The following is a 14,327-nucleotide window of genomic DNA, read 5'->3' as shown; positions in this document are numbered from 1 at the left end:
GCCCTCTGCTCACACAGCTAGTGAGTGCTTCCCAGCTGGCCTTTTGTTCTTGAAGAGGCAAAATTTGCTCTTCGTACGTACTCCGGTGAAGACCGCAGTCTCTCCCAGTGTGACCCAGGGGATCTCCCCACTTACCGTGTGATCCCTACCTGCTGCATTCTCTGCCGCTCTCGCTCCCCCTGACTTTGCTCTGTGAAAAGGGTTCTCTCTCCTTCGCAGCCCTGCGGCTTTCCTCTTCCCTGCTTCAGGGCTCAGAACCTCGCCTCTACCACATTCTCTCCAGCTGTGCAGATTGTTTCCTTAAGGCTCAGATCCTATTCCTAGTTGATCAGAATAGTTAGACGTTGATCTAGCTGTGTTTGAGGGAGGAGGCAAGGTCAGGGTCCCCCACTACTCCACCATCTTAACTCCTCCCTCCTCTCTTTCATTCTTGAGGACATTTTTGTTGAATATAGGATTCTGGATTATCAGTTATTTTCTCTCAGCATATTTGTATTATTCCATTTTCTTTTGGGTTCCATGTTGCTATTGATGTCAGCTATCACTAAAATGTTATTCTGTTGAAGTGGATTTATCTACTTCGGCTATTTTCATAGTTTTAATTTTTTTTTAAGTTTTAAGTTTTTTTTTTTTAAAGTTTATTGAAGTTGTGGAAAGTTAAAAAATAGCTTGCACACACACTGATATACCTGCTTAGGATTTTTGTTTTTTTGAGTTTTAAAGTTTGAGGTTTGATATTTTTCATGTATTGTGATAAATACTCAGCCATTATGTTTTCACATACAGCTTCTTTACATATTGTGTCTGTGCATAGTATTTCTGCATATTTGCTATCCTCTTCTAAGATTCTAGGTAACTGTGTGTAAGACCTCACAACATCTGGTCTCCGACCTTTTCTGATATATTTTCTATCATTTTGTGTTTCTTTCTGGTTAATTTCTTCTTATATCTTCCAATTCACCAAGCCTATCTTTATGTGTATTTAGTCTGTTGTTAAACTTATCCATTGGATTCTTAATTTTGCTCATTGTATTTCATTTGTCAAATTTCTATCTAGTTTTTTTTCATACATGCTATATTACTATTGTGGATTTTATTTCCCTGTTAAAGTTTTTGAGCTTGTCATTTTTCTCCCTGACCATAGTAAGCAAGATTTTTTTGGTTATTGTTTGCTAATTCTAGTGTCTGGAGGCTTTATTGGATTGTACCTGTTTTTGTTTTTGTTTTTTTTCTCCCCTTGTAGTTTCTTTTAATTTTTCTTTCTTTCTTTTTTTTTTTTGGAGTGGTTTTTGGTATTTTGTGTTTTCATGTTGTATTTTGGTAGTGTGTGGGTCAATGTATTTGAACAATTTTTTTTTAAAGATTTTATTTGTTTGACAGAAAGATAGAGAGCACAGGTAGGCAGAGTGGCAGGCAGAGGGAAAGGGAGAAGAAAGCTCTCCGCTGAGCAGGGAGCCTGACGTGGGGGGCTCGATCCCAGGACCCTGGGATCATGAACTGAGCGAAAGGCAGCCGCTTAACCCACCAAGCCACCCTGGTGCTCCTGAACAATTTTTGTTAAGACTAACTTGAAAAGAAGGATTATGTTATCTCTGATGGTATTAAATCTTTTTTCAAGGATAGATTTCCCACCTTCTATTTCATATGCTGTGTAGTAAATACTAATTGAATGTTCATTATAACTCAGGCCTTTTTGTAGATGCAGGTGATATATAGACATTTGATCCCCCCCCCCCACCCCGATAACTCAGTCATTTGGAGCCAGTTCTATTTAGAAAGTGGATAATCTAACTTTGTAATATGATTTTTGTTATTGCTAAGGTATTTGTTAGGGGCTGGTAGTATTTTTCTCACATACTGCTCTTAGATTCCTGGAAGTGTGAGATGCTCCTCCTGGGAGGTACCTTTATGGAGAAATGGCTTTCTTAACCATGCCCCTCAATGCCAGCTAGTTCAGAAAACCTCCATAATCAGGACACACTATTTTTTTTTAAATTAATTAATTAATTTAGAGCAGGCAAGGGTGCAAGTGAGCAGGGGGAGGGGCAGAAGGATAGGGAGAGAGACTCTTAGGCAGACTCAGCGTTGAGTGAGGAGCCCGCTGCGGGGCTCAATCTGACGATGCTGAGATGATGACCTGACCTGAAACCAAGAGTCAAACGCTCAACCGACAAGCCAACCAGGCACTGCAGGGCACTCTAAAAAAAAATCTAATTAATGTTGCCATCATTTAGAGCCCTCTGTTAGGACTTCCTACTCCTTGGCCCAAGATGGTAATGGTGGAACTGTGTTCTGATTATTTCTAGGTTACTCATAGAAAGAATGTTCTAAATGATAGTTGCCCTTTTTGGGGGGGGTCATATTCTGGTAGATTGTTTCCATCACTGTTGGTCACATCTATCTGCTTTTGATGCAGTTTTGGAAGACTTACCTAGGTGTGAGAAAAGAGATGAGGAGATGCTTTAAATTAATATCCTAGCACCCAGAGGTTATATGTAGAGAATAAGAATACTTTAGTTGCTATTCAAGCCAAGTATTAGGAGAAAGATCATCCTTATTACTGTAGGTGCCTTCCCGGGATGACTAGGGGAAAACTATCTTCATTGTGGCCCCTAGAGGCTTATGAAGACCAATGTGGCGATGTTTGTTATTATCTCCATCAGGTAAAAAGCACCAGAAATGCTTCTGATTTTGTTAATCCTCTTCAGTACTATAGTCAACTCCATTGTGGTAAAACAGATTTTTTTTGTTTTTTAATCGGTTGCTTTAGGATCAAACATTTTAGGCATTGTATCTATGAGAAAATGTGTCCCAACTACTAACTAGGAAACTTTAAAAAAAAAAAATAGCCTATTTAGAAGTGGTAGACTTTATGTAGATTTTTTTTTTTAAAAAGACTTTATTTATTTGACAGAGAGAAAGAGAACACAAGCACACAAGCAGGCAGAGCAGCAGGCAGAGGGAGAAGGAGAAGCAGGCTCCCTGCTGAGCAGAGAGTCTGATACGGGGCTTGATCCGAGGACCCTGGGATCATGACCTGAGCTGAACGCAGATGCTTAATTGACTGAGCCACCCAGGCTCCCTGATAGAAGTGGTAGACTTTATGTAGATTAGAATTAGTGACTCAGATGTAGAAATTAACATATGTCTGCACAATCTCTGTGGCTATTGGCTGATTAATGTATTCTTACAGAAAACGTTGTACATGTACTACGTGGCAGGCAAGATACTTACCGTATATAGATCAACAATAGCAAATAAAAAGCATTCACAAACCTCTGTTTAAATCGAAGTCTCCTACCAAAAAAAATAATAAATGGAAGTCTCCTTTGTTCATTAGATAATTACTATGTACTAGTACGCTGACATTTTCACCTGATGTCTGTGAGACTCAAACCTCTATTATCTCTCCTAAAACATGGTCTACCCACAGTCTCCTCCATGTCAGTTAATGGTAACTCCTTCCTTTTCGTAGTTTGGCACAAAAAATGTTGGAGTCATCCTTGACGTCTCTCTTTTTATTCACATTCTTCATCTTAAGGGCTGGTCCTTTAAAACGTATAAATAATCCAAACACTCCTTACTGTTCCCACTGCTGTCATGCTGGTACATCATCATCATTTGAGTGGATTTCTGCAAGAACCCCTTGTATGTTCTTCCTGCTTAAAATAGTAACCACGGCGTTCCTATTAAAGCGCAAGTCAAATCATGTTACTCCTGCTCACCACTTTCCATTGTATCATCCCCCCAAATTCCTCATTTCCCTCACAGTAAAAAGTCAGAGTCTTACAATGGCCTATTCTCACCTTTGCCAGCTGCATCTCTCATTACTCATTCCTTCCCTGACTCACTGCAGTCCAACCCCACTGGCTTCCTTGTTGTTCCCTGCGCATACCAGGCAGACTTTTACCTTAGGGCTTTTGCACTTGCTATGCCTTCCTGGTGTGATGTTCTTTTCCCAGATATCCAGTTCTAATTCGGTTGTCACAGTGTTTGAAGTACCTGTCCTGACTGCTATCGCTTCCTCCCTCTGCCTGGGTCACCTGCTTCACCTCACTTTTTTCCCCCATGGGTCTTATCACCTTTGTATACTCTCCAGTTCACTTACTATGTATATAGTTTTTCTCACTCACTAGAATGCCGTATTTATAGGGGTGAGGATTTTTGTCTGCTTTTGTTCACTATTTTCTCCCTTGCACAGAAGAAGAGTGCCTTGTGCACAATAATGTTCAACAAAGGCTGAATGAATGTATTGTAGAGAGGACTCTTCCTCACAATATCATTAATAGAGATTAGTGAGAAAAAAATACTGAAAACAAGCCTTTTTGTTGTTGTCAGTAGACTTGTGGTAGATATTTTCTTTCTGTGTGAGTCAAAATATTGCTTTTGCCTTTTTTTTTTTTTGGTTACAGACAATTGACCTTTCTTTGTCTGCTGGTCAGTGTGTTAAAATCCTTCAAAACCCCACATTGAGAGACTTTTTTTGTTAAATAGTAGTTAACGGTACCAAAACGTCTAGGCAGACTGCTTTCCATTTCCACGAGCCAAGAGTCCGGACGATTTACTTGTCTGGAGACTTTGGGCCAGTTAGCAAAGAAGAGTGTAATATGTATATCCAGAACACAAAGTCTCACAGAAAGGATCTGTTTCTTAGATTCCTTGGACGTACAAAAGAGCCAGCAGAGACAGGGATGCCTCCTCAGTAACTGTAGTGCAACACAGTTTTCATTTCCACTGCTTCTCTTGGCACCACTGCTCAAACCAATGAAAGAGATTCTTTCAGGGCACCAAATTCCCCTGATAAAATTTTAACGGGACTTGGATTTCTCAAAGATCCTTGGTGTATATGTGGGTGTGTTTCGCTATAATCCTCAAAAGTGAAAATAAACAATGGGACTATCTGAATGTATTTTAGTTATTGAGTAAACCTGTAACTAAAAAAAACCCCAGCAACATGTAGAACAAATCAGAATTGCATTTGTATAGATCTCACATGGATAGCTCAAGGTGGACAATTTCTAGAAGCCCATCTAGCCTTCAGAGTATTAAGCATGGTTCTCAGGAGTTATCATAAGGTTTAAACCTCAAACTGTAGCTGAAGTTCTGCACTGTGCATTTTGCTTCTTGGTGGCTATCATGCATCCTCACGGGAATGCCTGTTCACGTTATTTTCACACGGCTCCCCGTATGTGATAGTGAGGGGAACATAAGAATGTTATCCTGTAGAGTGAAAAAAGACTGGGGAAACATATAGTTTCAAATATTTGAGGAACTTTTATTATAGAAGGTAAAGAAAACTGAATTTTGGATAGGACTAGATAATTTCTAAGGTCGTCTTCTTATTTTATATATTAATGTAATTGATATGTTTGGAAGATATTTTCATGGAGGTATAATATATTATAACCAAAATAGTGAATTATTATGTAGTAACTGAAATAATGTACTGTTATTTATTCTCATTTCTATTTTTTTTCCTCTCTATTTTTTGGTAGTTTATTTTCTGCCATTTTAAATATTCACTTCTTGTTGGTTGAGGACATGATTTAAAATTTCAAAATGAGTAACCGCTATGACATAAGTTCTTTTTCTTAATGTTTATTATAGAGGTTCCAGAAACTTTAGCAGTTGCAGTGCAGAGGACTTTGAGAAGTTAACTTTAAATAAAGGAGGAAACTGCCTTCTTAATATTCCAAAGCCTGATGAAGCATATAGTGCTCCTTTCTGTGGTAATAAATTGGTGGATCCCGGGGAAGAGTGTGACTGTGGTACTCCAAAGGTCAGTTTAATTTTTGATTTTTGCTTTGGGAAATTACCTCAGGATTTGGAAAAAATGGAATAGCTTGCTTTGGGCAACTGGCATAGGCATTAGTGAAATTTAGTGACAAATGAGGATTGGTATTTTGCTTGTGGGGGTATATTCCTGGGATTGGTCATGTCTTCCTTCCCAGAACATAACTAATGGTGTCATCGGTTTTGATGTCAAGGAAAGCACCATGTTTATTCTTCTGTTTTTTGCTACCTTCTGCCATTTCTGTTACGGTTATGAGGTCATTTATTTACTTTAAAGAACTAATCAGTTTTTCAGTTGGCTCTTTATTTGTAAGCTTTCACTATTCTGGCACTACCACTGCAGAAATATTTATTCAGTTGGACTCATTTTAATAATAAATTGAAGCTGATCCATTTTCCAGAGTCCTTCAGGAGCAAAATTCTTGCTACTTAGATTAGCATTCTCCCTTTATGCACCTTCAGTGTTGTGCCTACTGATCTCTGGCTCTGTCAGACCTGTTACGCACGTTTAGCGCCATAAGCCCATTCCCATCTTCATTACTGTTATTCCGTATTTTAGCCATGCTCCTCTCAAAATGGCCTGTGTAAAAGTCCTTTCCTTCTTGGCCTTGCATTAAATTTTGAAGAAATTTGTTTAGTTGTGTTTAAGCTTGACCATATTCTTAATGTTTTGCACAAGTACTTCTTTTTCCGTGTCTGATCATATCTGGCTTTTGCCAGATGACTGCATGCTCTAGAAAGACAGCAGGTGTTTTATGATGAACTTGTGACGGGCCTTCATTGCACTGTTGGTGACTGTCAGGGACTTCTGCTAAATGTTTAGAGATTGATATTTTTCATATTCTCATTTCAAATGAGGAAAGTAAGGCCCTAACAATGTTATGTTTAATTTCTAAATTAACGTTAATACTGTTCAGGTGACCAGGCTCTTCTCCTTTCTAGGCATTCTCAGATCTTTCTTCTTTAAATATTATATATCTTTTGCTTTCTCCTAACTCTTCACTCCACTACCGAACTTACTGAAATGGTCTATATTTGCATTTTGAACTTTCACACTACAGAATTATTCCTTAAAAAAGAATACCACTTCCCTCTCAAATACCACAGATTTTTTTTGGTAAAAAAGTTTCAAATAGTAAGTACAAGCAAAGTTCCCCTTTCATACTTTTATTTCCTCCATAAATTTTTAAACTCCCTTCTGCATTGGTAATCATTCTTATAAATTTAGTGTGTTTCTTTTTAGACTTTGTACCTTTATACACACATATATAAAATGCACCTTTGTAAATAGTTGGGTTTGTTTTAGGATTTTTTTTTTTTTTGCATATCAGACATAATATGTTGTATGCAGAGGTTTTTTTTGTTTTTGCTTGCTTTCTTTTCTATTAATACATCTTGGAGATTTTTCGGTGTCATTACCTTAGGTAGCCATAATCTTTTAATCTGCTGATTCATATTCCCATATAAGTTTGTATTAGTATTCCCATATAAGGATATACTATGATTTCTTGAACCATACTCTCATTAATGGACATTTACTTATTGTAATTAGTTTTTTCTTCTGTTGCAAACAGTACATCCTTGTGCACATCCCATGTGTATATAGGCAGATACGCAAGTATTTCTCTAAGATAATTACATAAAGGTAGAATTACTGAATTGAAGAGTATGTGTTTTTAAATTTTATTCGAGGCTATGAAATTTCCAAAAAGGCTGGGTCAGTTTGCACTTCTACCAATAATAGTTCATCGTGGCATTCGGTGCCCCCTACAGTATATAGTCTTTCCAGGAAAGAATAATAAATGTTTTCTTAAGAAGATATTGTTTGAGTTTTTAATCTTTTCATATGCTTATAGACTATGTGCATATTTTTTTCTGTGAATTACCATCTTATATCCCTTATCAATTTTTCTGTTGGGTTATTCATTCTTTTAAATTGATTTTTAGGAGCTCACGTATTGTGGGCAAAGTCCGTTGTTTTGTAAATGTTTTAATATTTCTCCTCTGTATGTAACTTACAATTTAGCTTTTAAAAAATTAGTTACCTTTGTCTTTAGGGAAGTTTTAGGGTCACAGAAAGATTGAATGGAAAGTACCGAGAGTTCCCATATACCACCACACACATAACCTCCCATACTGTCCACATCCTGCAGCGCAGTGGGACATTTGTTACAGTCGATGACTACGTTGGCACATCATTAGCATCCAAAGTTTCCGTTAGGGTTCTCTCTTTTCTTCCCCCGGTCTGTGCTTTTTAATTATAATTTTTAATTCATTTCCATTTTATGTTCTATTCAGTTTTTTCTAGTTTACAGTTTTTCTTCTCTTTTGATTTCCTTTATTTATTTATTGTTCATTTATTTATTTATTTTTTAAAGTTTTTATTGAAATTCCAGGTAGCATACAGTGTAATATTAGTTCCAGGTGTACGACATAGTGATTCAACACTTCCGTACAACTCCTGCTGCTCAGCATGCCAAGCACACTCCTTAATCCCCATCCCCTGTTTCACCTCTCCTCCCCCGCCTCCCCCACGACCATCAGTTTGTTTTCCATAGTTAAGAGTCTGTTTCTTGGTTTGCCTTAGGATTCACTCTTGACATTTAGCTTTTCATAGGATGTATTTTATTATATTGAATTTTGAAATTTAAATGAAGGAGAATTTATCAGTTTTTTTCCTTAAGACTCTCTGAATTTTATATTTTGGCTCAGCTTGTAGTACTTTTATTTCAAGACTATCATCATAACCCCTCTATAATTTCTTTTAGCCCTTTTGTAATTGAAAATTTTTATATAGCTCTTTAATTGAGAGGGACCATGTGAGATAAGCTAGGGTATTAACTTTTATCCACTAATGATCAGTTGTTATAAAACCATTTAAAATTGTACTTTTATTCATAAAATTTCTGTGTATATAGTCTATTTCCTCATGCTTTAATCTTTCATGAAGTCATATGTCTTACACAGTGTTTTTGAAAACAGCTTAGCAGGTTTATTAAAGCATAATTGAATACAGTGTTAAAGAAACAGATTTGGACTTAGATAGTGAAAGGCTTTATTTCTGATCTCAGAAATCTGAAAGCATCTTAAAATCAAATAAGAAAAGTTTTTTTTTCTTTTAAAGGGTCAAGGTAAGGGCAAGCCGATAAGCAGACTCTTTTAAGAGGAAGCTGGATAAGCAAGGGGAAATGACCAGTGAGGTCTGATACGAGTGTTCTGCTCTGGTCAGCCGATTTCCACGAAAAGCTGATAGGAGGGAAGGGGTGGCACACTGTGCTTTTTCTGTAGGGACAAGCAGAACTCAAGGACCTGTAGGAAGAAGAGAAGCTTTACTAAAAAACTAATAAACTCTGTTAGAACAGAGCAAAGAGTAAGAAATGTGCAAGTGTGAACACTTGGTCAACAATAAACTGCATATATTTAAAGCATACAAGTTGATACATTTTTTGACACATGTCTACTTGTGTGAAAACATCATCACGATCAAGATAATTAAACACGTCATTATCCCAAAAAGTTCTTTGTGACTCTTGGTAATCCCTTCTTTCCATCCCTTTTTGTTCTCCCATCCTCAGGCAGTCACTGATCTCCTTTCTGTCATTATACATTGGTGTGCATTTTCTAGAATTTCGTGTAAGTGGAATGACTCTTTTTTGTCTAGCTTCATTCCCTCTACACAATTATTTTGAGATTCATCCATGTTGCTACTGTGTCAGTACTTCATTCCTTTTTATTGCTGTTTATCATTGAGTAGTATGGATATGGTACGGTTGGTTTATCTTTTCATCTGTTCATGTATATTGGGTTCTTTCCAGTTTTTGGCTATTAACACATAAAGCTGCTGTATGGGAAGACTTGCATACAAGTCTTCATATGGACTTATGTTTTCATTTCTCTTGGGTAAATGCCTAGGAGTGGAATGACTGGGTCATATGTTAGGTGTATAACTTTTCAAGACATTTTCAAACTGTTTTCCAAAGTGTTTGTACCATTTTACATCCCCACTGTCAGCATATGAGAGTTCTAGTTCTTTCACATCCTTGGCAACACTTCATATAGTCAATCTGTTCAGTTTAGCCATTCTCTTAAGTGTGAAGTGGTACCTCATTGAGGTTTTAATTTGCATTTCCTTAGTGACTAGTGATGTTGAGCACGTTTTCATGTGCTTATTTGCCATTTGTATATCTTTTTTGATGATGTGTCTGTTCACCTCTTTTCCCCATTTTGAAAATTGGGTAGTGTTCTTGAGTTTTGAGAGTACTTCATACATTCTGGATGTAAGTCCTTTATCAGATACGTGATTTGCAGATATTTTCTCTCAGTCTCTAGCTTGTCTTTAATTACCTTAACAGTGTGTTTTGGAGACTAGAAGCTTTACATTTTGATGGAAGCCTATTTTATCGATTTATGCTTTTATGGGCTATGCTTTTTTGGTGTTAAATCTCAGGAATCTTTGTCTAATCTTAAGTTGCAAAGGTTTTCTCTTAGAAGCCTTCTAATTTTAGGGTTTACATTTAGGACTATGATCCATTTGACTTAATTCTTTTGTATGGTACAAGGTTTAAATTGGAATTCATTTATTTATTTATTTTTAAGATATTTTTGTTTTTTGGTGCAGACACAGAGAGAGAGAGAGCACAAAAGCAGGGGGTCAGGCAGAGGCAGAGGGAGAGGGAGAAGGAGAGGCAGACTCCCTGCTGAGCAGAGAGCCCCATGTGGGGCTTGATCCAGGACCCTGGGATCATGACCTGAGCTGAAGGCAGACACCAACTAGGCACCCCTAGAGTTCATTTATTTTTAAATTTTTATTATGAAATGATTATAAACTGATGGGAAGTTGCAAAAACAGTGCAAAGAGCCCCTATGTATTTTCACCCAGTTTCCCCCAAAAGTGACATTTTATGTAGCTGTCACGCAATATAAAAACCAGGACACTGACGTTGATGCATTAACTAGATCACAGACTTTATTCAGTTTTCACCATTTTTAACCACGTTTGTGTATGCATGTGTGTGTGTAATTTTATCCCATTTATTGGTTTATGTAAACACCACCTCCATTAACACAGTATTCATACCCACTCCAACTCCAGCCCTGATCCCTTCCCCTGGCTACCTCTAATCTGTTCTCCATCTATAGTGTTGTGGTTTCAATAATGTTACATAAATGGAGTAATAAAATGTACAGTCTTTTGAGACTGACTTTTTTCACCAAATGTAATGCCTTTGAGGTCAATCAAAGTTATTGTGTGTATTAATATTTCAGTCCTTTTTATGAGTATTATTCCACTGGATGGATTTTACTGCAGAGAACTTGGAATAATTTTTATGCTGATATTTCTACCAGCCCAGAGGTCCTGCCTGGAGTTTGTTTAACCATTGTTTAACCATGCAGAGTTTGCTTAATCATTCACCCATTAAAGGACATTTGGGTTTTTTCTAACATTCTGCTATTAGACATAAAGCTGCTATGAATTGTATTCCACTGTTTATCATCAAAGAATTAAAGAAAAATATGGTCTTCATGATTAAAGAGAGAAAAAATTTTAGAGCGAAATGCAAATTACAATAAATAACCAAATAGAAATTATAGAACTAAAAAATCCAATAAATGAAAGTTTCACTGGATAGAATTAATAGCAGACTCATATGGCAGAAAAGACTCTATGAACAGGAAGCTGATCAAAAGAAATAATCCAATCTAAAAAACAAATAGAAAAGATAAAAGAAAAATGAAATGCATCAGGGACATGTAGGAGATATCAAATAGTCTGATGTAACTTAGTGAAATCTCAGGAGACTGAGAATGAGAGAAAAAATAAATAACTGCTGAACCCCCCCCCCCCAATTTAGGGAAAAACATTGACTTACAATTTCAAAACACCAAGTGAACCCATGCAAGAGTCATTACAAAGGGGGCGCCTGGGTGGCGCAGCAGTTAAGCGTCTGCCTTCGGCTCAGGGCGTGATCCTGGCGTTCTGGGATCGAGCCCCACATCAGGCTCCTCTGCTGGGAGCCTGCTTCTTCCTCTCCCACTCCCCCTGCTTGTGTTCCCTCTCTCGCTGGCTGTCTCTCTCTCTGTCAAATAAAAAAAAAAAAAAAGAGTCATTACAAAGAAAATTCACTTAGGTATATTGTAATCAAAGTGCTGAGATAAAGAGAAAATAATGAAAGAAGCCAATAAAAAACAGGGGAACAAAGATATGAATGACAGCCGATCCCTACCTCCCCCCAAAAACGCCAAGGGCCAGAAGACAATAGAACAGCATATTTACAGTTCTCAGTGGAAGGAACTGTCGACCTAGAATTCCACAGTAGGACAAATATTCTTCAGAAATGAAAGAAAGCTTATTTCCTTGTCCCTGTCTCTTCTCCTCCTCCTTCTGTCCCCTCTCTTAGTCTTTCCCCCTCCTCTTTCAAACAATTCAGACCTGAACATGTTAGCTGGAACATAGAGGAGGTGTCTCTGTGGGTGGGAGGTTGTGGGACTTGGAGGGGGGGCATATGATAGGGAGCCATGGAGGCTCAAAGTGGGTGAGAGAAGCCAGGCAAGATAAAAATAATGTCCACATAAAGTGAAGACGAACCCATTAGGGAAGTCAGACCTTGAGCATGAAGAGAAAGGCATTGATGGATGCTTAATTCTCCATGATGATTAAAGAAACTGTTAAGACTGAATGTGTCCTCCTGTCCCAAATTCATATGTTGAAGCCCTAGCCCCCAGGGTAGCTGCATCTGTAGATGGGGCCTCTAGGTAAGGAATTATGGTGAATGCGGCCGGAAGGATGGGGTCCTGATCTGACAGGGTTAGTGTTCTTAAGAGAAGAGATCCCGGAGAGCTTGCTCGCTCTCTCTCTGTCAGGCCATCTGCACTGAAGAGCGGCCGTGTGAGCACACAGCGAGAAGGCAGCTGTCCGCAAGCTAGGAAGAAAGTCCTCGTCAAAAACTGAATTGACTGGAACTTCGAGTTTGGACCTCTAGCCTATGGAACTATGAGATAATAAATTTCTGTTGTTGAAGCCACCAGTCTGTGATATCTTGTTCTGGCAGTTCCAGCAAAGACACATTCTCTGTATGATTTCAGCCCTTTGAAAGATGTTGAAGTTTAAATGGTTGTAGCTGAAGAGTCACTGGTAACTTAGAAGGATAGTAAGTGATTTTCCGGAGAGTAACTGCTATAGCCCAGTTAGAAGGAAGATTTTAGATCTAAGATAAGACTTTGATTAATGCAAATTGATGACAGTGACTCCTTTCTGTATTGACAGTTATTTTCTTTTCTCAGGAGTGTGAATCGGACCCTTGTTGTGAAGGAAGTACTTGTAAACTTAAATCATCTGCTGAATGCGCCTACGGTGACTGTTGTAAAGACTGTTGGGTAAGTGTCACGAGCACGCTATGAAGGCGCGCACTCGCGTCGTGTCTTTCCACAATGTCAGCTTTATTCAGTCCTAAAGCAAAGTTAAATCACAGTTATAAAGCAGGTTCAGGATTCCAAATTCAATGACAATTCACCATGTGATTAAAGTTGGCTTCTTACACAGCACCCAGAGCGGGAGAGAAGACAAACTACATGCAAGATAACAGAAGGGTGCAGGAAGTGAACACTAAACATGCAGTCTGTGGGCGTGTGGTTGAGATAAGGCCTCGGTCCGGTCCATCTGTTCAGCGTCAGCTCTTGGCATTTAGGCTTCTGATCTTCAAGTGGTGAAGGTTCTCGGTTCTGTTTGGAAATGAACAGGGCAGAGCCTTCGGCAGCAGTTGCCTTTAGGTGTGAAGAGTCTGACAGTTTGCTGCCAAAATCTTTCCATTTTAAAGGGATTTCATCAGTTTTGGGTCTCTGCAGACCTCTCCTGGTTCTGCGTGTTCTCAGTTCTGGGGTGTCGGCTGACGTGGGTCCTGGCGGTATCTCCTAGCTGCACTACCTTAACTGCTCGCGTCGTTGCTTGACACAGGCCCCTGCTTGACATAAGGGACTGCATTCCATCCTGTGATTCCTCATGGCGAATTCTGTGAGGGCCATGCAGGAATCAAATATGCCTTAAAGCAGGATGGCCATAGTAGTTTGGTAACATAGCAAAAGGCACATTTAGGTTATTTAATCAAGTTTTCAATAGGAGTCAAACAAAATCAATAAAATTCAAACCATGTAAGATAAAGAGCACATCACATCCAAACAAGATAGTTACATTAAAATGAATCAAGCAAACACAAATAAAAACTCCAACTCAGTAATTGAATAAAGTCAAACAAAAAGAATATAAAAATCCAAAAAATACATACGGAATCTTCAACATAGGCTCTTGGTGTATCCAGAAAAGAACGGCGAGGGTATGGTTAATCATAGACTTTCTGTGGTTTTTCTTCTAAGTTTAGGAGTGCAGAACCTTCTAATAGCATATTTAATAAGATATATAACAAAAATGATAACTAAAATTAATTAGAACAATTTCCTTAATGGATTCCCAAACGTGTAGAGAGATAATTCTGTCCCATCTTGAGGTATTTTAAAGGGTTATAGTCAGACCATGAGCCAAA

General features: G+C 38.1%; 1 protein-coding gene across 1 annotated transcript in view; it reads left to right on the top strand.

The window, feature by feature from the left end:
- ADAM9 (ADAM metallopeptidase domain 9) overlaps window positions 1-14,327 on the top strand; it is a 137,001-nt gene that overhangs the window by 60,524 nt on the left and 62,150 nt on the right. Inside the window, exons 12-13 of the mRNA XM_045779375.2 lie at window positions 5,608-5,779; window positions 13,075-13,167. Coding sequence (XP_045635331.2) covers window positions 5,608-5,779; window positions 13,075-13,167 — 265 coding nt within the window. The remainder of the gene's footprint in view (window positions 1-5,607; window positions 5,780-13,074; window positions 13,168-14,327) is intronic.

This window comes from Ursus americanus, chromosome 27, assembly GCF_024610735.1.
Source record: "Ursus americanus isolate L20-20 chromosome 27, mUrsAme1.1.p, whole genome shotgun sequence".
In the NCBI taxonomy this organism is placed as follows: domain Eukaryota; kingdom Metazoa; phylum Chordata; class Mammalia; order Carnivora; family Ursidae; genus Ursus; species Ursus americanus.
This window is presented reverse-complemented; position numbering and strand designations above follow the sequence as displayed.